We start from the raw sequence: 22,208 nt of genomic DNA, 5'->3' as shown, positions 1-22,208 counted from the left end.
GTGTGCTCAGATCCAGCCAAACGCAGCCAAACTGATTGTTCGTCGTTTCATACTACAGATGGACAATGACCCAAAACAAAGCCAAAGCAACCTAGGAGTTTATTAAAGCAAAGAAGTGGAATATTCTTGAATGGCCAAGTCAGTCACCTGATCTCAACCCAATTAAGCAGCATGTCACTTGTTAAAGACTAAACTTCAGACAGAAAGGCCACAAACAACCAGCAACTGAAAACCACCACAGTGAAGGCCTGGCAGAGCATCAAAAAGGAGGAAACACAGCGTCTGGTGATGTCCATGAGCTCAAGACTTCAGGCAGTCATTGCCAACAAAGGGATTTCAACCAAGTACTAAAAATGAACATTTTAATTAACCCCTTTACCCCCAAGGGTGGTGTGCACGTTAATGACCGGGCCAATTTTTACAATTCTGACCACTGTCCCTTTATGAGGTTATAACTCTTATAACGCTTCAACAGATCCCAGTGATTCAGACATTGTTTTCTCGTGACATATTGTACTTCATGATAGTGGTAAAAATTCTTTGATAGTACCTGCGTTTATTTGTGAAAAAAACGGAAATTTGGCGAAAATTATGAAAATTTCGCAATTTTCCAACTTTGAATTTTTATGCAATTAAATCACAGAGATATGTCACACAAAATACTTAATAAGTAACATTTTCCACATGTCTACTTTACATCAGCACAATTTTGGAACCAAAATTTTTTTTTGTTAGGGAGTTATAAGGGTGAAAAGTTGACCAGCAATTTCTCATTTCTATAACACCATTTTTTTTTTTAGGGACCACATCTCATTTGAAGTCATTTTGAGGGGTCTATATTATAGAAAATACCCAAGTGTGACACCATTCTAAAAACTACACCCCTCAAGGTGCTCAAAACCATATTCAAGAAGTTTATTAACCCTTCTGGTGCTTCACAGGAATTTTTTGAATGTTTAAATAAAAATGAACATTTAACTTTTTTTCACAAAAAATTTAATTCAGCTCCAATTTGTTTTATTTTACCAAGGGTAACAGGAAAAAATGGACCCCAAACTTTGTTGTACAATTTGTCCTGAGTACGCCAATACCCCACATGTGGGGGTAAACCACTGTTTGGGCGCATGGCAGAGCTCGGAAGCGAAGGAGTGCCATTTGACTTTTCAATGCAAAATTGACAGGAATTGAGATGGGATGTCATGTTTCGTTTGGAGAGCCCCTGATGTGCCTAAACATTGAAACCCCCCACAAGTGACACCATTTTGGAAAGTAGACCCCCTAAGGAACTTATCTAGAGGTGTGGTGAGCACTTTGACCCACCAAGTGCTTCACAGAAGTTTATAATGCAGAACCGTAAAAATAAAAAATCATATTTCTTCACAAAAATTATCTTTTCGCCCCCAATTTTTATTTTCCCCAAGAGTAAGAGAAGAAATTGGACCCCAAAAGTTGTTGTACAATTTGTCCTGAGTACGCTGATACCCCATATGTGGGGGTAAACCACTGTTTGGGCGGATGGAAGAGCTCGGAAGGGAAGGAGCGCCGTTTGACTTTTCAATGCAAAATTGACAGGAATTGAGATGGGACGCCATGTTGCGTTTGGAGAGCCACTGATGTGCCTAAACATTGAAACCCCCCACAAGAGACACCATTTTGGAAAGTAGACCCCCTAAGGAACTTATCTAGATGTGTGGTGAGCGCTTTGACCCACCAAGGGCTTCACAGAAGTTTATAATGGGGAGCCGTAAAAATAAAACAAAAATTTTTTCCCACAAAAATTATTTTTTAGCCCCCAGTTTTGTATTTTCCCGAGGGTAAGAGGAGAAATTCGACCCCAAAAGTTGTTGTCCAATTTGTCCTGAGTACGCTGATACCCCATATGTTGGGGGGAACCACCGTTTGGGCGCATGGGAGGGCTCGGAAGGGAAGGAGTGACATTAGGAATGCAGACTTCGATGGCATGGTCTGCAGGCGTCACATTGCGTTTGCAGAACCCCTAATGTACCTAAACAGTAGAAACCCCCCACAAGTGACCCCATATTGGAAACTAGACCCCCCAGGGAACTTATCTAGATGTGTTGTGAGAACTTTGAACCCCCAAGTGTTTCACTAGTTTATAACGCAGAGCCGTGAAAATAAAAAATCTTTTTTTTTCCCACAAAAATTATTTTTAGCCTCCAGTTTTGTATTTTCCCAAGGGTAACAGGAGAAATTGGACCCCAAAAGTTGTTGTCCTATTTGTCCTGAGTACGCTGATACCCCATATGTTGGGGTAAACCCCTGCTTGGGCACACGGGAGAGCTCGGAAGGGAAGAAGTACTGTTTTACTTTTTCAACGCAGAATTGGCTGGAATTGAGATCGGACGCCATGTCGCGTTTTGGAGAGCCCCTGATGTGCCTAAACAGTGGAAACCCCCCAATTATAACTGAAACCCTAATCCAAACACACCCCTAACCCTAATCCCAACAGTAACCCTAACCACACCTCTAACCCCGACACACCCCTAACCCTAATCCCAACCCTATTCCCAACTGTAAATGTAATCTAAACCCTAACTGTAACTTTAGCCCCAACCCTAACCCTAGCCCTAGCCCTAACCCTAGCCCTAATGGGAAAATGGAAATAAATACATTTTTTTAATTTTTCCCTAACTAAGGGGGTGATGAAGGGGGGTTTGATTTACTTTTATAGCGGGTTTTTTAGCGGATTTTTATGATTGGCAGCCATCACACACTGAAAGACGCTTTTTATTGCAAAAAATATTTTTTGCGTTACCACATTTTGAGAGCTATAATTTTTCCATATTTTGGTCCACAGAGTCATGTGAGGTCTTGTTTTTTGCGGGACGAGTTGACGTTTTTATTGGTAACATTTTCGGGCACGTGACATTTTTTGATCGCTTTTTATTCCGATTTTTGTGAGGCAGAATGACCAAAAACCAGCTATTCATGAATTTCTTTTGGGGGAGGCGTTTTCTACCGTTCCGCGTTTGGTAAAATTGATAAAGCAGTTTTATTCTTCGGGTCAGTACGATTACAGCGACATCTCATTTATATCATTTTTTTATGTTTTGGCGCTTTTATACGATAAAAACTCTTTTATAGAAAAAATAATTATTTTTGCATCGCTTTATTCTCAGGACTATAACTTTTTTATTTTTTTGCTGCTGATGCTGTATGGCGGCTCTTTTTTTGCAGGACAAGATGACGTTTTCAGCGGTACCATGGTTATTTATATCTGTCTTTTTGATCGCGTGTTATTCCACTTTTTGTTCAGCAGTATGATAATAAAGCGTTGTTTTTGCCTCTTTTTTTTCTTTTTTCTTACGGTGTTCACTGAAGGGGTTAACTAGTGGGCCAGTTTTATAGGTCGAGCCGTTACGGACGCGGCGATACTAAATATATGTACTTTTATTGTTTTGTTTTTTTTATTTACATAAAGAAATGTATTTATGGGAATAATATATATTTTTTTTTTTTTACACATTTGGAAATTTTGTTTTTTACTTTGTCCCAGGGGGGACATCACAGATCGGTGATCTGACAGTTTGTACAGCACTCTGTCAGATCACCGATCTGACTTACAGTGCTGCAGGCTGCAATAGGCAGCTGACACCCGGCCGCGATCGGCCGCGCTCCCCCCATGAGCGCCGCCGATCGCGCTGGACGTACTATCCCGTCGGTGGTCATAGGAGCCCACCCCACCTCGACGGGATAATACGTCCGATGTCAGAAAGGGGTTAAAATGATTGAATCTGTCCAATTACTTTTGGTCCATTTAAAAACAGGGTGGCACGTTAAGGAGCTGAAACTCCTAAACCCTTCATCCAATTTTAATGTGGACACCCTCAAATGAAAGCTGAAAGTCTGAACTTCAACTGCATCTGAATTGTTTTGTTTAAAATTCATTGTGGTAATGTCTAGACCCAAAATTAGAAAAATGTTGTCTCTGTCCAAATATATATGGTCCTAACTGTATATACCAGGATGGGAGACATATATACCAGGATGGGAGACATATATACCAGGATGGGAGACATATATATACCAGGATGGGAGACATATATATACCAGGATGGGGGGAGGCATATATACCAGGATGGGGGGAGGCATATATACCAGGATGGGGGACGGCATATATACCAGGAACCAGGATGGGGGACATATATACCAGGATGGAGGACATATATACCGGGACGGGAAGACATATATACTGGGATGGGAAGACATATATACCAGGATGGAGGATATATATATACAAGGATGGAGGACATATATACCAGGATGGGGGACATATATACAAGGATGGCGGATATATATACCGGGATGGGAGACATATATACCAGGATGGGGTACATATATACCAGGATGGGAGACATATATACCAGGATGGAGGATATATATATACCAGGACGGGGAGATGTATATACCAGGATGAGGAGACGAATATACCATGGGGGTATTCATCAGCGGGCACCTGCACTCTAAATAAATTTAAATAAAAAAGCCGGCGTGGGTTCCCCTGTATTTTTGATCACCAGCCACACAAAAACTGACAGCTGCGTCCTGCAACCCACAGCTGTCAGCACGGCTGGTTATCTCAAGAATAAAGGGGTCCCCGTGCTGTTTTTTTTTTTTTAAATAAATAGTTTTAAAAACGACGTGGAGTCCCCTCCATTTTTGACAACCAGCCAAGCTACAGCAGACAGCTGGGGGCTGGTATTCTTACATGAATATGGTATTGTGCCTGAATACCTCGAGTGCTTTTTCGTGCTGGTTGTTGGAGATGTACAGCTCCGCAGCAATATTAACATCTTCTATCGCCACCAGATTCTGATGTTTGGAAAACGCTTCTTCTATTATTACGATGGCCGAGGAAACATCATTGGTTTCATAATAAATCCTAAATAATAAAGGAGGCAAGACCATGTCACACCGCATACGTATGGACGCAGACAATGTTCAGAATATCGTCTGTGCGGTTCTCTTGCCAGGAAGTTCTCCAGGCTCCGACGCCGGGCGGTGGCGATACGCAGACAGCCAAGGGCGGCTCAGCTACGCCATACTCGTAGTCCCAATAGAAATGAATGTGACTCATGTATGCAGCGTAGCTCACCCGCTCCTGGCTGTTTCCAAAGCTCCAATGGTCGGAGTAACTCCCATCTCAGCCAAGGGAGTCCTTTAAAAGGGAAGCTGAGATGGTACCCACTGCCCGGACCACCGGCACGATTACAGCCATGTATGCTTTACTCTGAAATGCCCCGGTGTCTCAGAGTATAGATTGCAAAGCTGGAAGAGGTCTATAGAGAGAGAGCCGACGAGTCCGACGCTGGCGTCTCCCCACCACGCTCCAGATGCCTGACAGGTCTCTGCCCATGTTTGTGCACAGGGAGACACCTGCCACTCAAAGGGATCGGGGCGGGGAGTACTGCAGAGCACAACATACCCGGCTGCACTCGCACACTTGGTGCAGGATTGAAGCACGGGCAGCAGGATTCCCTTTAAAGAGGATTTTTAGAAATAACTATTTTTTTTTTTTTTTAAAGTGTTAATGTCAAAAATGTTTATACCCTGTGACACCAGCAGCTCCCTAGTGTTCCTGCTTCAGACAGCATTCATTGCAGACGTAATCTGTGCCCGATGTCTCCCACCGATGGTGGAGCGTGTGACCGAGACAGCAACACCATAACATCACTGCGTCCGCTGTGCGGAGAGTCCATGCAAACACCGGAGCGGGGAGAGAAAGCGAGCGAGGAGAGGATGTGTGTGGGACCATACTGTACATAAGGGGGACCCGTGTGTGGGCACATGCTGTGTATAGGAGGGCTGCATATAGGGGGTGAAGCTTTTGGGACCATACTATATAAAGAGGGATGAGTGTGGGGGCTCATGTTGTATATAAGGAGGCTGTGTGGGGGCTCATACTGTATATAAGGGGTGCCATTTGTGGAACCATACTGTATATAAGGGGGGTACCTGTATGTGGGAGCTCATGTTGTATATATGGAGACTGTGTGGGGGCTCATACTGTATATAGGGTGTGCTATTTGTGGGATTATACTGTATAAAGGAGGCTGTGTGAGATAATACTTTATATAGAGGGACTGTGTGGGGGCTCTTGCTATATAAAGGTTTCTGTGTGTGAAACTACTGTATATAGGGGCTATGTGTGTACTCATTCTGTATATGGGGGTGCTGTTTGTTGGACCATACTATATGTAAGGGGGACCTGTGTGTGTGTGGGCTATGTGAGGGCTCATGTTGTATGTAGGAAGGCCGACTGTGGCCGCATACTGTATATAGGGGCTGTGTGTGTACTCATACTGTATATAAGGGGGGTACCTGTATGTGGGGGCTCATGTTGTATATATGGAGGCTGAGTGTGGCCTCATACTGTATATAGGGGTGCAGTTTGTGGGATCATGCTGTACACAGGGGGCAGTGTGTAGGATCATATTGTATATAGGGGCTGTGTATGGGTTCATGTCATATATATAGGAAGGCTGTGTGTGGGATCCTACTGTATGTAGGGGCTATGTGTAAACTCATACTGTATATAGGGGATGTGGAGTCCCATACAGTATATAGGGGGAATGTCCGCATAATTCTGTTCAATATGAAGGGATACAATCAATATTAATAATTATATAGAACAATTTCAGCCTATTCTTTCGGCCTCCACAACAGTGACAGTGCTACATGTGGCCCCTGGGAACATTAATAGATCCCTGCTGTACTGTGCCTGGCACTGACCTGGTATCAGCCATATTAAACCACGTTTTTCAATGGAGAGATGATCGCAGAGGAGCAAAAAGTGGGAGAAGACAACTTACTTGGCCATGTCTCTTGCCAGCTGCATAAACCGGTCTCCATCAGCCGGAGACAATAAATTCAGGATTCGCCGATACCCATCCATGGCCATTTTATGGTCCCCGACCTGTTCATACAGACTGGATCTCTCCCACAAATACCGCACATTGGTGGCATTATACTTCAGAGCTGGAAGAGATCACAGAGAGGGTCTCCACAGATATCTAGCGGCTGCTTTCTGCCGCTGAAACGACGTGGTCATATTACTGGATTCATTTTCTAAGAGCGTGAACAAACCTTTGGAATAGCAGAATATGGCTTGTTTGATGTTGTCCTGCTCCAGAGACATCTCCGCCAGCCGCACCCATTCCTCTGTGTCGCTGGGGTTCAGGTGAGCAGCGATCAGCTCAAACTGCAGGGACTTTTCCATGTCCCCTTGGTCCTCGTATATCATGGCAAGAGTTGAGAATGGTTCGTAGGCCAGTGGAGCTGAAAAGAAAACCGGGATCAGTTCTGTAACACCTAGGGACGTGCCTTCCAAGGAACGGAGAAACGAGGACGTTTAACCCCTTTACCCCCAAGGGTAGTTTGCACGTTAATGACCGGGCCAATTTTGGCACTGTTCGAAAAATCATGTGATGCTTCTCTAATTTGTGTAATTAACAGCACCTGTAACTTACCTGTGGCACCTAACAGGTATTGGCAATAACTAAATCACACTTGCAGCCAGTTGACATGGATTAACCCCTTTACCCCCATGGGTGGTTTGCACGTTATGGACCGGGCCAATTTTTACAATTCTGACCACTGTCCCTTTATGAGGTTATAACTCTGTAACGCTTCAACGGATCGCGGTGATTCTGACATTGTTTTCTCGTGACATATTGTACTTCGTGACAGCGGTAAAATTTATTTGATATTACCTGCGTTTATTTGTGAAAAAAATGGAAATTTAGCGAAAATTTTGAAAATTTCGCAATTTCCCAACTTTGAATTTTTATGCAATTCAATCACAGAGATATGTCACACAAAATACTTAATAAGTAACATTTCCCACATGTCTACTTTACATCAGCACAATTTTGGAACCAACATTTTTTTTTGTTAGGGAGTTATAAGGGTTAAAAGTTGACCAGCAACTTCTCATTTTTACACCATTTTTTTTAGGGACCACATCACATTTGAAGTCATTTTGAGGGGTCTATATGATAGAAAATAACCAAGTGTGACACCATTCTAAAAACCACAACCCTCAAGGTGCTTTAAACCACATTCAAGAAGTTTATTAACCCTTCAGGTGTTTCACAGGAAATTTTGGAATGTTTAAATAAAAATGAACATTTAACTTTTTTTCACAAAAAATTTACTTCAGCTCCAATTTGTTTTATTTTACCAAGGGTAACAGGAGAAAATGGACCGCAAAAGTTGTTGTACAATTTGTCCCGAGTATGCCGATACCCCATATGTGGGGGTAAACCACTGTTTGGGCGCATGGCAGAGCTCGGAAGGGAAGGAGCGCAGTTTGACTTTTCAATGCAAAATTGACAGGAATTGAGATGGGACGCCATGTCGCATTTGGAGAGCCACTGATGTGCCTAAACATTGAAACCCCCCACAAGTGACACCATTTTGGAAAGTAGACCCCCTAAGGAACTTATCTAGAGGTGTGGTGAGCACTTTGACCCACCAAGTGCTTCACAGAAGTTTATAATGCAGAACCGTAAAAATAAAAAATCATATTTTTTCACAAAAATCATCTTTTTGCCCCCAATTTTTTATTTTCCCAAGGGTAAGAGAAGAAATTGGACGCTAAATGTTGTTGTCCAATTTGTCCTGAGTACGCTTAAACCCGATATGTGGGGGGGAACCACCGTTTGAGCGCATGGCAGAGCTCAGAAGAGAAGGAGCATCATTTGGAATGCAGACTTAGATGGATTGGTCTGCAGGCGTCACATTGCGTTTGCAGAGCTCCTAATGTACCTAAACAGTAGAAACCCCCCACAAGTGACCCCATATTGGAAACTAGACACCCCAAGGAACTTATCTAGATGTGTTGTGAGAACTTTGAACCCCCAAGTGTTTCACTACAGTTTATAGCGCAGAGCCGTGAAAATAAAAAGAGGGATTTTTGGTTCTTACCGTAAAATCTCTTTCTTGGAGCCTTCATTGGGGGACACAGGTAACCATGGGTGTATGCTGCTGCTGTCACTAGGAGGCTGACAGTATGCAAATAAAGAAGAAGTAACTCCTCCCCGGCAGTATACACCCTCCGACAGGCACCATGCAACTCAGTTGGTACAAAAGCAGTAGTAGGAACAGGTAATATAAAACTCAACCTATGTACCAACCCACAACCATGGCACGTTAGCCAACACGGTACAATTTCAAGGGAGGGTGCTGTGTCCCCCAATGAAGGCTCCAAGAAAGAGATTTTACGGTAAGAACCAAAAATCCCTCTTTCTTTCTCGCTTCATTGGGGGACACAGGTAACCATGGGACGTCCAAAAGCAGTCCCTGGATATTCTGCAGAAAAAGAGGAGCTAGGTCGGCTGGTGAGAAAACGCCGCCTGCAGTATCCTCCAGAGTATGCACCCCATAGAATTTAACAAAGGTGTGCATGGATGACCACGTAGCGGCCTTGCAAACCTGCAAGGCTGAAGCTTGGTGACGAACTGCCCAGGAAGCTCCCACAGCCCGGGTAGAGTGAGCCTTCACCCCCGAAGGAGGCCGTTTGTCTTGGACACGGTATGCCTCCAGAACCGCCGAACGGAGCAATCGTGGACTTGGAGGCGGGAAGTCCCTTTCGACACCCATCCGAGACGACGAACAGAGGATCGGCCTGACGAAAAGAGGCAGTTCTGGCGAGGTAAATCCGGATAGCCCTGATCACATCCAACTTGTGAAGCGATTTCTCCAAGGGATGAACCGGGAAGGGCAAAAGGAAGGGAGGACAATGTCCTCATTGATGTGAAAGGATGAGACTACCTTCGGTAAGAAGGAAGGAACCGGACAAAGAACCACCTTGTCCTGATGCAGGACTAGAAAGGGAGAACGACAGGATAATGCCGCCAGTTCTGACACCCTTCTGATGGAGGCGACGGCTACCAAAAAGGCTACCTTCCAGGATAGAAGCGAGAAGGAAACGTCCTGAAGCGGTTCAAAGGGCGCCCGCTGGAGGGCGTCTAAAACGAGGTTGAGATCCCAAGGCTTGACAGGAGAACGGTAAGGGGGAGCTATATGAGCAACCCCCTGGATGAAGGTCCTCACCTGAGGCAGGGAGGCCAGGTCTCTTTGAAAAAGAATGGATAGAGCGGAAATCTGACCCTTCAAGGTGCTAAGGGAAAGACCCGAATCTAGGCCCGCTTGAAGGAAGCTGAGAAGGGAAGGAAGGGAAAAGGTCATAGGAAACAGATTGTTGTCCTGGCACCACCGGAAAAAGGCCTTCCAACATCTGTTGTAAATACGCGATGAAGCCGGTTTCCTCGCCCTTATCACAGTCTGGATGACGCTATGCGAAAAACCCGCGTTCTTCAGGACCGCGGCCTCAACAGCCATACCATTAAATTCAGAGACCGAGAATTCGAGTGGGAGAGGGGCCCCTGCGAAAGAAGGTCCGGAAGATCCGGAAGCTTCCATGGAACGTCCGATAGCATGTTCACCAGTTCCGCGTACCAGGTCCTGCGAGGCCAATCTGGCGCTACCAAGAGTACGGGAACCCCTTCTGTCTTGATCTTTTTTACTACCCTTGGGATCAGAGGGAGAGGCGGGAACAGATAGGGCATCCAGAACTGGGCCCATGAGATCACGAGAGCGTCGCATCCGACGGCCATCGGATCCCAAGATCTGGAGACGTACTGGGGAACCTTGTGGTTTGCCCGGGAGGCCATCAAGTCTACGTCTGGAACGCCCCCACCGCTGGTAAATCTGGCTGACGATTGCGGGAAGAAGAGACCACTCACCCGCAACGATGCCCTGGCGACTTAGAAAGTCGGCCTCCCAATTGTCCACCACTGGAATGTGGACGGCTGACAGAGAGGGAACGTGATTCTCCGCCCATCTGAGAATTTTTGCCACTTCCGTCATGACTTGACTGCTGCGAGTCCCTCCCTGGTGGTTTATGTATGCCACGGCCGTGGCGTTGTCCGACTGAATGCGGATCGGCTTTCCCGAGAGGAGGGGCTCCCAGCGGATGAGGGCTAGGAAGATGGCTCTGATTTCCAAGAGGTTGATAGGGAGGCACGCCTCCTGAGCCGTCCAGCGGCCCTGAGCTGCGAGGTGGAGAAAGACCGCTCCCCAACCCTGAAGACTGGCGTCAGTGGTAATCACCTGCCAGTGGGGAGGGAGGAATGACCTCCCGCGCAGAATGGAGGTGGACAGCGTCCACCAAGAGAGGGACTGCCTCACCTTGTAAGAAAGGCCGAAACGGACGGTCCAGGGAAAACGGATTCCTGTCCCAGGCAGATAGAAGGGCCAGCTGAAGGGGACGAGAGTGGAACTGGGCATAGGGGACCGCCTCGATAGAAGCGACCATTTTCCCCAGAACCCTCACAGCGAGGCGGAGAGACGGTGATTCGGGCCCTTTAGTGCTCTGACCCCCCGACGAAGAGAAAGGAACTTCCCCTTGGGGAGGAAAACCTGAGCCTGAGAGGTGTCGAATTCCATGCCCAGGAACTCCAGACGCTGGTCTGGAATCAAGGAAGACTTCTGGTAGTTGATTAACCAGCTGAGGCGAACTAGCATGTCCAGAGTAAGCTGGAGGCTCTGGCTGCAATCCCGATGAGACGAGCCCTTGATCAAGAGGTCGTCAAGGTATGGGATTACTAGGATCCCCTTTGAGCGCAGAATGGCCATGACAGCTACCATGACCTTCGTGAAGACCCTGGGAGCAGACGCCAGCCCGAAAGGGAGGGCCGAGAACTGGTCATGATGCTCCTGGATCGTGAACCGGAGGAACCTCTGATGCTGTACGCAAATCGGAACGTGAAGGTACGCATCCCGAATGTCCACTGAGCACAGAAACTCTCCCGGCTCCATGGACGCGATGACCGAGCACAGAGATTCCATTTTGAAGTGCCGAACCCGAAGATGGCGGTTCAATCGCTTGAGATCCAAAATCGGACGTGGAGAGCCGTCCTTTTTTGGAACCACGAACAGGTTTGAGTAAAAACCCGAAAACCGTTCGCAAAAAGGCACAGGTACTACAACTCCTGAGGTGAGGAGTGACTCGACGGCCTGGAGAAGCCCTTGGAGATGAGAGGGCTGTGTGGGAGGACGAGAGAGCATGAAACGTCTTCCTGGGGGCGAAGAAAATTCTATTTTGTAGCCTGACGTGACGATCTCCCTGACCCAGGCGTCGTCGACTACTGAAAGCCAAACTTCTGAGAACAGAGGAGTTCCAGGTGGAGGCAACCCGTCATTTATTAGAAAACCTGTGGCCCCCGAGATCCCGATTGTTTTGCGGGGTGGCTCTTGGCTCTCCAACGCGGTGGAGGCCTGAAAGAAGGTTTTCTTCTGTCCCCTTGTGACAAGGAACGGTCCTGGGTGGGATTTCCTGAAGAGGCAAAGGACCGAAAGGGACGAAAGGACTGAGGGCCCCTCCTGTTGAAGGGACGTTTCGGTTTGGACTGGGGTAAAGAGGTACTCTTACCACCCGTAGCATCCGAAATCAATTGATCTAGTTGGGTGTCGAAGAGTCTGGAACCCTGGAAAGGTAGACCAGTGAGCGATTTCTTAGAAGCGGGGTCAGCGTTCCACGCCTTTAGCTAAAGAATCCGGCGAATGGCGACAATATTGCCGTTAGCCCTGGTAGCGCAGGCCGCTGCATCAAGGGAGGCATTCATGAGGTATTTTACTGCCAGCGAAATCTGATCCGCTAATTCGGACAGTTCCTCAGCAGGAGCAGAAGCTAAAATGCCCCTGTGCAGGGTCTTGGCCCAGGCTGATACAGCCTTGGCTACCCATGACGAGGCGAAACTAGGGCAAAGGGAGGCTCCGGAGGCCTCAAATGCCGATTTTGCTAGTGCCTCGATCTGTCTGTCCGTGGGGTCCTTAAGGGAAGCCACGTCCAGGATAGACAGAACTGTCTGAGAGGATAGCCTGGACACAGGTGGGTCAACCTTAGGAGACTCGGACAATTTGGAGACAAGGTCGGAGTGAAAAGGGTATAACACGTCAAGCCGTTTCCTGCCAGGGAAACGCTTGCCAGGGTTTTCCCAGTGTGTAGAGGTAGTGTTGTCAAACTCTCTGTGATTAGGAAAGAACCTAGAGGGACGTTTAATCCGTTTAAACGCAACGGAGACGTCCTGAGAGCTCGCTTCATCCTCCTTAAGATCAAGCGTCTGAATGATAGCAGAAATAAGGCTATCAACCATCTCCTGCGTTTCGGAAGTCTGATCTGCATCAGAGTCAGATTCCGACTGAGAGGATAGGTCAGACCCGACGTCCGCCTGCGAGGAGGGGGAATGGGCAGATAGGGGTATCCCGTCCAGGGAACTGGAAGAGGATCTAGATAAGGTCCGTTTTCTGTCTCTTTTGTCCGGTCTGCCTCTGTGAGGGTCTAGGACAGGTGCAAGCGAATCGCTGTGTGAAGCGTTTGCGGCACTGGTGGCATTAGAGAGAAGCGGGATACGTTCAAGTGCCTGGACCATAGCAACAGCCCACTCCGGGGGAGGGGGGGGTGCACTCATCCCGGGACCAAGGAGCTTCCTGAGGGACGGACATGATGGGAGGAACGCAGGACGGGCAGAAGGGTGAAGGCTGCCCTGAGGCCCACTTTTTCTTACAGTGAGTGCAGGCGTAATGGATGGCCGTAGTGGCAAAGGCCGGGGTGAGGACGGACATAGGTGGATATTACCTTGTCCACGGAGAAATACTGCCAGGTGGAGTACTAGTAGCGCTGAGCCTGCTGACGGACAGCAACAGCGGTAGCCGCAGGTGCCTGTGTTCCCAGAGAAAATCCTGTGTCCCACGCAGTGAGCAGACGCTGACAGGGAGCAGGAGAAAAGAGCGCGGAGACAGTGCGACGCTGTGGGCGTGCACAGACACCGAAGGGGGGATAGAAAGGAACGCCCCCTAAGAAGATGAGAACGTCTTGGCCGCAAAAACGCCGGCCGCCACACGAGGGCGCTCAAGCGCCAAAAAGAAAGAAAAAGCAGGGAGAGACAGGGAGACGCTGAACGTCCCGGCCGCTATAACGCCGGCGGCCACAAGAGGGCGCTCAAGCGCCAAAAAGACAGAAAAAAAGCCGGGAGACAGAGAGAAATGGCGGGCGCGCGCCTGCAAGTTTGAATAAAGAGGGGGGAAAAAGATGCTAGTGCTTCTGCTCCCCTTCATGTGGCGATAGCGCGTCCAGGCGCTGAGGTCCCCTTAACAGAAAGGAGGTCTGGTAAGAGGCGATCACTGCTGGGCAGGTGGTGGAGGGGAGGGGGGGGGCGTTGTTGATTGAAGACTCCCTATCTGAAGATGAGGAAACATCAGGATCCCTTGTAGGATGGAGGGTCCTGGAAGAAGTCCTCCTTCCCGCGCCGCGCTCCGGCGCAGAAGACGGCGTCGACCCCTAACCATGGGGAGGGTCACTGGAAGTGACCGCCGTCTTCCTCTCAGCCCACTTCGAGGAGAGGGATGAGGAGGGGAAAACGGGCAGGACTGGCCACCGAGAAGAAGGTCACCCTGAACACCCGAATGGGTGACAGGGGACAAGTCCTGCCCAGCGGGTCCGAGAGGGTGCGATGTGGGTGATACCACACTGCTCTCTCGGCCGCTCAAAGTGGGGAAAACAGGGTGAGAAAAACTGCACCCTGTTACCCTGAAGAAAATATCTGAAAAAGAAAGGGGAAAAGGTTAATAACACACAACAAATCCCTGTAAAAGAAATGCGGATCTGGGGTTAGATCCAGGTCCGCCTCCTACAGACACTAAGCAAAAACTGAGTTGCCTGGTGCCTGTCGGAGGGTGTATACTGCCGGGGAGGAGTTACTTTATTTGCATAGTGTCAGCCTCCTAGAGTCAGCAGCATACACCCATGGTTACCTGTGACCCCCAATGAGGCGAGAAAGAAAATCTTTTTTTTTTCCCCAAAAAATTATTTTTTAGCCCCCAGTTTTGTATTTTCCCAAGGGTAACAGGACAAATTGGACAACAACTTTTGGGGTCCAATTTCTCCTGAGTACGCCAATACCCAATATGTTGGGGTAAACCCCTGTTTGGGCGCATGGGAGAGCTCGGAAGGGAAGGAGCACTGTTTTACTTTTTCAACGCAGAATTGGCTGGAATTGAGATCGGATGCCATGTCGCGTTTGGAGAGCCCCTGATGTGCCTAAACAGTGGAAACCCCCCAATTATAACTGAAACCCTAATCCCAACGGTAACCCTAACCACACCTCTAACCCTGACACACACCTAACCCTAATCCCAACCCTATTCCCAACCGTAAATGTAATCCAAACCCTAACTGTAGCCTTAACCCTAACCCTAGCCCTAACCCAAGCCCTAATGGGAACATGGAAATAAATACATTTTTTTTATTTTTCCCCAACTAAGGGGGTGATGAAGGGGGGTTTGATTTACTTTTATAGTGGGTTTTTTAGCGGATTTTTATGATTGGCAGCCGTCACACACTGAAAGACGCTTTTTATTGCAAAAAATATTTTTTGCGTTACCACATTTTGAGAGCTATAATTTTTCCATATTTGAGTCCACAGAGTCATGTGAGGTCTTGTTTTTTGCGGGACAAGTTAACGTTTTTATTGGTAACATTTTCGGGCACGTGACTTTTTTGATCGCTTTTTATTCCGATTTTCGTGAGGCAGAATGACCAAAAACCAGCTATTCATGAATTTCTTTTGGGGGAGGCGTTTATACCGTTCCGCGTTTGGTAAAATTGATAAAGCAGTTTTATTCTTCGGGTCAGTTCGATTACAGCGATACCTCACTTATATCATTTTTTATGTTCTGGCGCTTTTATACGATAAAAACTATTTTATAGAAAAAATAATTATTTTTGCTGTTGATGCTGTATGGCGGCTCGTTTTTTGCGGGACAAGATGACGCTTTTAGCGGTACCATGGTTATTTATATCTGTCTTTTTGATCGCGTGTTGTTCCACTTTTTGTTTGGTGGTATGAGAATAAAGCGTTGTTTTTTGCCTCGTTTTTTTTTACGGTGTTCACTGAAGGGGTTAATTAGTGATATAGTTTTATAGGTTGGGTCGTTACGGACGCGGCGATACTAAATATGTGTACTTTTATTGTTTGTTTTTTATTTAGATAAAGAAATGTATTTATAGGAACAATATTTTTTTTTGGGGGGGGGGGGAATTTTGGGGAATTTTTTTTTACACATTGGAATTTTTTTTTTACACTATAACATTGCCCCAGGAGGGGGGGCATCATGTTATAGTGTAAGATCACTGATCTGACACTTTGCTGTGCACTGTGTCAGATCAGCGATCTGACATGCACAGCTCCAGGCTTCACAGTGCCTGCTCTGAGCAGGCGCTGTGAAGCCACCTCCCTCCCTGCAGGACCCGGATGCCGCGGCCATGTTGGATCCGGGCCTGCAAGGAGGAGGAGGAGGAGGTAAGAGACCCTCGCAGCAACGCGATCACATCGCGTTGCTGTGGGGGTCTCAGGGAAGCCTGCAGGGAGCCCCCTCTCTGCGCGATGCTTCCCTATACCGCCGGCACACCGCGATCATGTTTGATCACGGTGTGCCGGGGGTTAATGTGCCGGGGGCGGTCCGTGACCGCTCCTGGCACATAGCACCGGATGTCAGCTGCGATAGGCAGCTGACACCCGGCTGCGATCAGCCGCGCTTCCCCGTGAGCGCGGCCGATCGCTATGACGTACTATCCCTTCGAGGTTCAGTTAGGCCCAGGTCACCTCGACGGGATAGTATGTCCAAGGTCAGAGAGGGGTTAATCTTCTCCTTATCTGATCCAATCGAAGAAGTGGATATAACTCTATACAGTCAGGGCCATTCTCTGAGAGCTTAAAGGAGTAATCCGGTACTTGGACAACCCCTTAAATGCTGTATGATAAAAAAAAACTACTGTCCAAGTAATTTGGCCAGAATTGCTATTATCACCAAGCACAAGCAGTCTAGAGCAGATGTGTGTAACCTGCATCCTGAGGGCCAAATCTATTCTAGACTGCTTGTGCTTGGTGATAATAGCAATTCTGGCCAGCTCACACAACTTTTGTCTTTGCCTCTTTGAACAAGGAACAGACAATAACACTACATCATTGTATATAATTTTTAAAGTTTTACTGCTTTTGAGCAAAAAAAATAAAATAAAAATTCTATAATATATTATATATATATTTTTTTAAAATATAGTATGTTATCGCCATACGCTGTGAGCCTAAACTTTCTATTTTTCTATAATAAATCTTTTCTTATTCTTAAAAAGGTCAGATTTTTAAAAAAATATTTTTAAACACTGAAAACCATTCCATATGACCCATATTTTATTAACTAAAGCCCCCTTGTGATACATCATTTTCTGACTGTAAATTTTTTTTTTTTTACTATTTCCTAGAAAGCCACATGGACCATAGACAGCAATTCCAAGGATCTGATTTATGTGGGAGAGTTTTGTAGGCATGCTCTGTGACCTGCGCAGAGGTCATTGTGCAGAGAGGGGAGAGGAACAGGAATGGTAGATTTGGGTCCTGACGACCCCCAACAGGTAAGGTTTTCAGGATTGCCGTACTTTGGAAACTTTACTGGAGTTTTTAGTTTTAATAACACAGCTTCAAACGATATTACTTAGAAAAAAAAGATCAGATGGGATGAATGGATAAATGTAGAGCTACTCCGGGAGTCACAATGAGACTTCACATTCCTACCATGACTGCATACCTTGTCTAATGATTTCCATACACATTAATATGGCTTCCTCTGCCTCGCCCCGGGCAAAACGAATGTTGGCCTCTCCCATGAGACCTCGGAGCGCTCTCGGGAGCTTACTCCGGGGTCTTTTTGCCTGGAGAGAAAAGTGCACAAGCGGTCGGTTACACTGCAGAGTCCATCAATACCATTACCGTGATAATTAAAGGCAAAAACATCAGAAATTAAAAAGCTCCTTGTCCACAGATCTCCATCACACCAAACCATAATGTGGATGACATCATGTACGCTTAAGACAAGAAGAAATGTTTTTCTTATTTTTTCCATGTACACAGTTGTGGTTGACATTATTGGCACTCCAAAAATATTTCCCAAAATAAAGTAGTTAGTGATACCTCTCGATTTTATATAAACCCATATATAAGTGATTAATAGGAAATTAGTGGACCTGCAGGAAGACACACGTGGTGTCGAAACATGTCGTCCAAAAGGGATTGAATGTATGCAATATTGTTACTGAAGAAATCTGGAACTTTTTAATGGATAAATAAAAGGTATATTTTACTCTACCATTGGACTGATCGCTGGAGAAACAAAAAGTTTTTTCTTTACATGTGTGGATTTGTCCCAATCCGTTTTCCGTGCGAACTGTAACCACAGGTTGAATGTATTCCTGTTTCTTAAAAGCGGTAAGCGGGCTTTGCCAAAAACTCTTTGAGATATATATATATATATATATATATATATATATATATATATTTATTATTTATTTATTTTTTCCATCTATCACATTTTGAACGTTATAAAAAAAGGAAAATGGGCCGATACAAAACTTTAGGCACCCTTGAAGATTTGCGTGCTCGGATAATGTTGACCGAGATTTCCGACCTTAATTAGCCTGTTACAGTTATGGCTTGTTCCCTATCATCAAAAGCCAGGTGATGCAAATTTCCCAGCTATATAAAAAACCCAGCCTCCTCTAACCTTGTGCCAAAAAACAGCAGCCATGGGTTCTTCTAAGCAGCTGCCTAGCACTCTGAAAATGGTGGAGGCTGACAAAGCAGGAGAAGGCTATAAGAAGATCGCAAAGTGTTTTCAAGTTTGAAATGTAATTAAGAAATGGCAGTTACCTGGAACAGTGGAGGTCAAGATAAGGTCTGGAAGATCAAGCAAAATTTCAGTGAGAGCTGCTCGTAAGATTGCTAGAGAGGGAAATCAGAACCCCTGCTTGAGGGCAAAAGACCTTCAGAACGATTTATCAGACTGGAGTTGTGGTACATTGTTCTACTGTTCAGGGACACCTGCATTTTGGAAACAAGTTCTCTGGACCGATGAGGATAAAATAGAACTCTTTGGCCACAATGATCAAAAGGTATGTGTGGAGAAAAAAAGAGCACAGAATTTTGGGAAAAGAACATCTCGCCAACCATTAAGCATTAGGTGGATCAATCGTGCTTTGAGGTTGTGTTGCAGCCAATGGCACGGAGAACATTTCACAGGTGGAGGGGAGAATGGATTCAATGAAATTTCAACAAATTCTTGATGCAAACATAACACCATCTGTAAAAAGCTGACGGTGAAAAGAGGATGGCTTCTACAAATGGATAATGATCCTAAACACACGTCAAAATCCACAATAGATGACTTCAAAAGGCGCAAGCTGAAGGTTTTACAATGGCCCTCACAGTCCCCTGATTTGAACATCATTGAAAATCTGTGGCCAGACCTCAAAATAGCAGAGGAAGCAAAACGATCCAGGAATCTCACAGGACTGGAAGAATCCGTCAAACAAGAATGTAAAGACTGGATACAAAAAAGCATTTACAAGCTGGGATACTTTCAATGGGGATGCTACTAGGTATTAACCATGCAGGGTGCCCAAACTTTTGCATTGGCTCATTTTTCTTTTTGCAATTTTTAAAATGAAAAAGAAATATAAACAAATATATTTATATATATTTTTTGCTGCCTAAAATACAAAGAAAATGTGTCATCTTTAACTTCAGGGCATTTAGAGATCGTTTCATCTTCAACTTGCTTAACTGTTCATAATTACAGTAATTTTCACCAGGGGTGCCCAAACTTTTGCATGCCACTGTAGGAGTCTGTGTGGGGGCATACTGTATATTGGAGACTATGTGGGGGCTCATTCTGTATACAGGGAGGCTATGTGGGGTCTCATACTGTATATAGGAGGCTAATATGGGGATCATTGGCTATAGAGGGGGCTATGTGGCAGCTCATACTGTATATATGCTGTATGAGGGTCATATGGTATTTAGGGGATGTCAGCATACTTCATTCTGCTCAATATTATGCGATATTAATATAAAATAATAATTAAAATTAACATGCCCAGTGTATCACATAAGTGTATCATAGAAGTGTAATGCTCAGAATTAATTCCAGAATTGCAACTGAAGGTAACTGGATACAGTCACTTTCTATTTGTTTCCACTCTCACCCCTATAATCCTCCACTTTCTAATCCCTACACCTAGTAAGGAACTGTTCATCTCCTCTTCAATCCTCCCCATCCATCTCACCTCCTCCTCAGAACTGTTCCTTAACATACAATCTTCTGTCTCCAAGCACAGACAGCCCCCTCATGCCCTCTCCTACTCCCACCTGCTAACACTTTCTCTGCTCCTTCTCACTGCTGGTGATATCTCTCCAAATCCTGGTCCTCCTCACCACACCCCCACAGTCATTTCTACCTCCCAGCCACACTCTATCACAAACTTCCGTAACCTCTCTAACCTTATACCCATTCGCCCAGCCCCCGCTTCCCCAGTCCCACTAACAGGAGCTCTGTGGAACGCTCGCTCCGTCTGCAACAAACTTTCCTACATCCACAATCTTTTCATTACTCACAAACTTTCCTTCCTCGCCATCACCGAAACCTGGCTCACCCCTTCTGACACAGCCTCTCCTGCTGCACTTTCATATGGTGGCTTCCACCTTTCTCACACACCCCGCCCCAGCAGCAAACATGGTGGAGGAGTTGGTTTTCTCCTGTCAGATACCTGCTCCTTCACCCCAATCCCACTGCCAACCTCTGTTACCCTCCCTTCCTTTGAGGTGCATTCTGTGCGCATCTACTCCCCTTCCAACTGGCTGTCATTTACCGCCCCCCCAGGGCCAGCCACCATCTCCTTTGACCCCTTCACCACCTGGCTACTTCATTTCCTCTCCGCTGACATCCCCACTATCATCTTGGGTGACTTCAACATCCCTATAGACATTTCCCTCTCAGTAGCCACTAAACTTCTATCTCTCACTTCCTCCTTTGGCCTCACTCAATGGTCTTCTGCAGCCACCCACAAAGATGGTCACACACTGGACCTTATCTTCACCCGCCTCTGCTCCCTATCTAACCTCTCTAACTCACCTCTTCCTCTTTCTGAACACAACCTACTCACATTCTCTTCCCTCTCCACTCCTTGTCTACAATCCCCACCCCACAAACTTGCACATCCTTGCAGAAATCTCAAACACCTTCATCTACACTCACTCTCTGAATCCCTCCTCCCGCTCATAGACATAAGTTCCTTACTCAATGCGGATGACGCTGCCGCTCTATATAACACCACAATAGCTGTAGCTCTGGAATCTGTTGCCCCTCTCACACATACCAAAGCTCGCAAAAAATCAACAGACAGCCCTGGCACACCACCCTGACCAAAGAACTGAGGCGAGCTTGCAGGGCTGCAGAGCGGAGATGGAAAAGATCCCACTCCAACGAGCACTTCATCGTATTCAAACAGTCCCTCACTACTTTCAAGACCACACTCGCCACAGCTAAACAAACCTACTTCTCATCTCTCATATCCCTAACCCTAACCCTTCTTCATAACTGCCCAGCCCTCCTCATCCAAAACCATCTTATCCACCATTACAGAAGATCGACTCTCCACTCTACTCTCAAGATCCTGTGCACTTGACCCGATCCCTTCCCACTTCATCCCAAACCTTGCCACAGTCTTCATCCCAACCCTAACCCATCTCTTCAACCCATCACTAACAACTGGTGTCTTCCCCTCAAGCTTTAAACATGCCTCCATCACACCTATCCTCAAAAAGCCCTCTCTTGACCCATCCTCTGTATCTAACTATCGCCCTATATCACTTCTCCCTTATGCCTCAAAACTACTGGAACAACACGTCCATCTTGAACTGTCCTCCCACCTCTCTTCTTGCTCCCTCTTTGACCACTTACAATCTGGCTTCCGGTCACACCACTCCACTGAAACTGCCTTAAGGTCACCAATGACCTCTTAACCGCCAAGAGCAAGCGACACTACTCTGTCCTCCTCCTGGACCTGTCGGCTGCCTTTAACACAGTGGACCATTCCCTATTATTACAGACCCTCTCATCCCTTGGCATCACAGACTTGGCCCTATCCTGGATCTCGTCTTACCTAACAGACCGGACATTCAGTGTCTCTTACTCACACACCACCTCCTCACCTCGCCCCCTATCTGTCGGAGTCCCACAAGGTTCAGTCCTAGGGCCCCTGCTCTTCTCCATTTACACCTTTGGCCTGGGAC

At 46.4% G+C, this 22,208-nt stretch overlaps 1 protein-coding gene across 6 annotated transcripts in view; it reads right to left on the bottom strand.

The window, feature by feature from the left end:
* Positions 1-22,208, bottom strand: part of GTF3C3 (general transcription factor IIIC subunit 3) — a 62,194-nt gene that overhangs the window by 29,803 nt on the left and 10,183 nt on the right. For all 6 annotated transcript variants that reach the window (XR_011318050.1, XM_069748538.1, XM_069748542.1 and 3 more), the window contains exons 5-8: positions 17,671-17,794; positions 7,108-7,299; positions 6,834-6,999; positions 4,756-4,903 (exon numbers count right to left, since the gene is read on the bottom strand). Coding sequence is in view for 5 of the 6 variants with exons in the window: in XM_069748538.1 (XP_069604639.1) it covers positions 4,756-4,903; positions 6,834-6,999; positions 7,108-7,299; positions 17,671-17,794 (630 nt within the window). In the remaining variant the exon portion in view is untranslated. The remainder of the gene's footprint in view (positions 1-4,755; positions 4,904-6,833; positions 7,000-7,107; positions 7,300-17,670; positions 17,795-22,208) is intronic.

This window comes from Ranitomeya imitator, chromosome 2 (genome assembly GCF_032444005.1).
Source record: "Ranitomeya imitator isolate aRanImi1 chromosome 2, aRanImi1.pri, whole genome shotgun sequence".
Taxonomy (NCBI): Eukaryota; Metazoa; Chordata; class Amphibia; order Anura; family Dendrobatidae; genus Ranitomeya; species Ranitomeya imitator.
The sequence above is the reverse complement of the archived record's forward strand: the minus strand, read 5'-3'. Positions and strand labels throughout refer to the sequence as shown.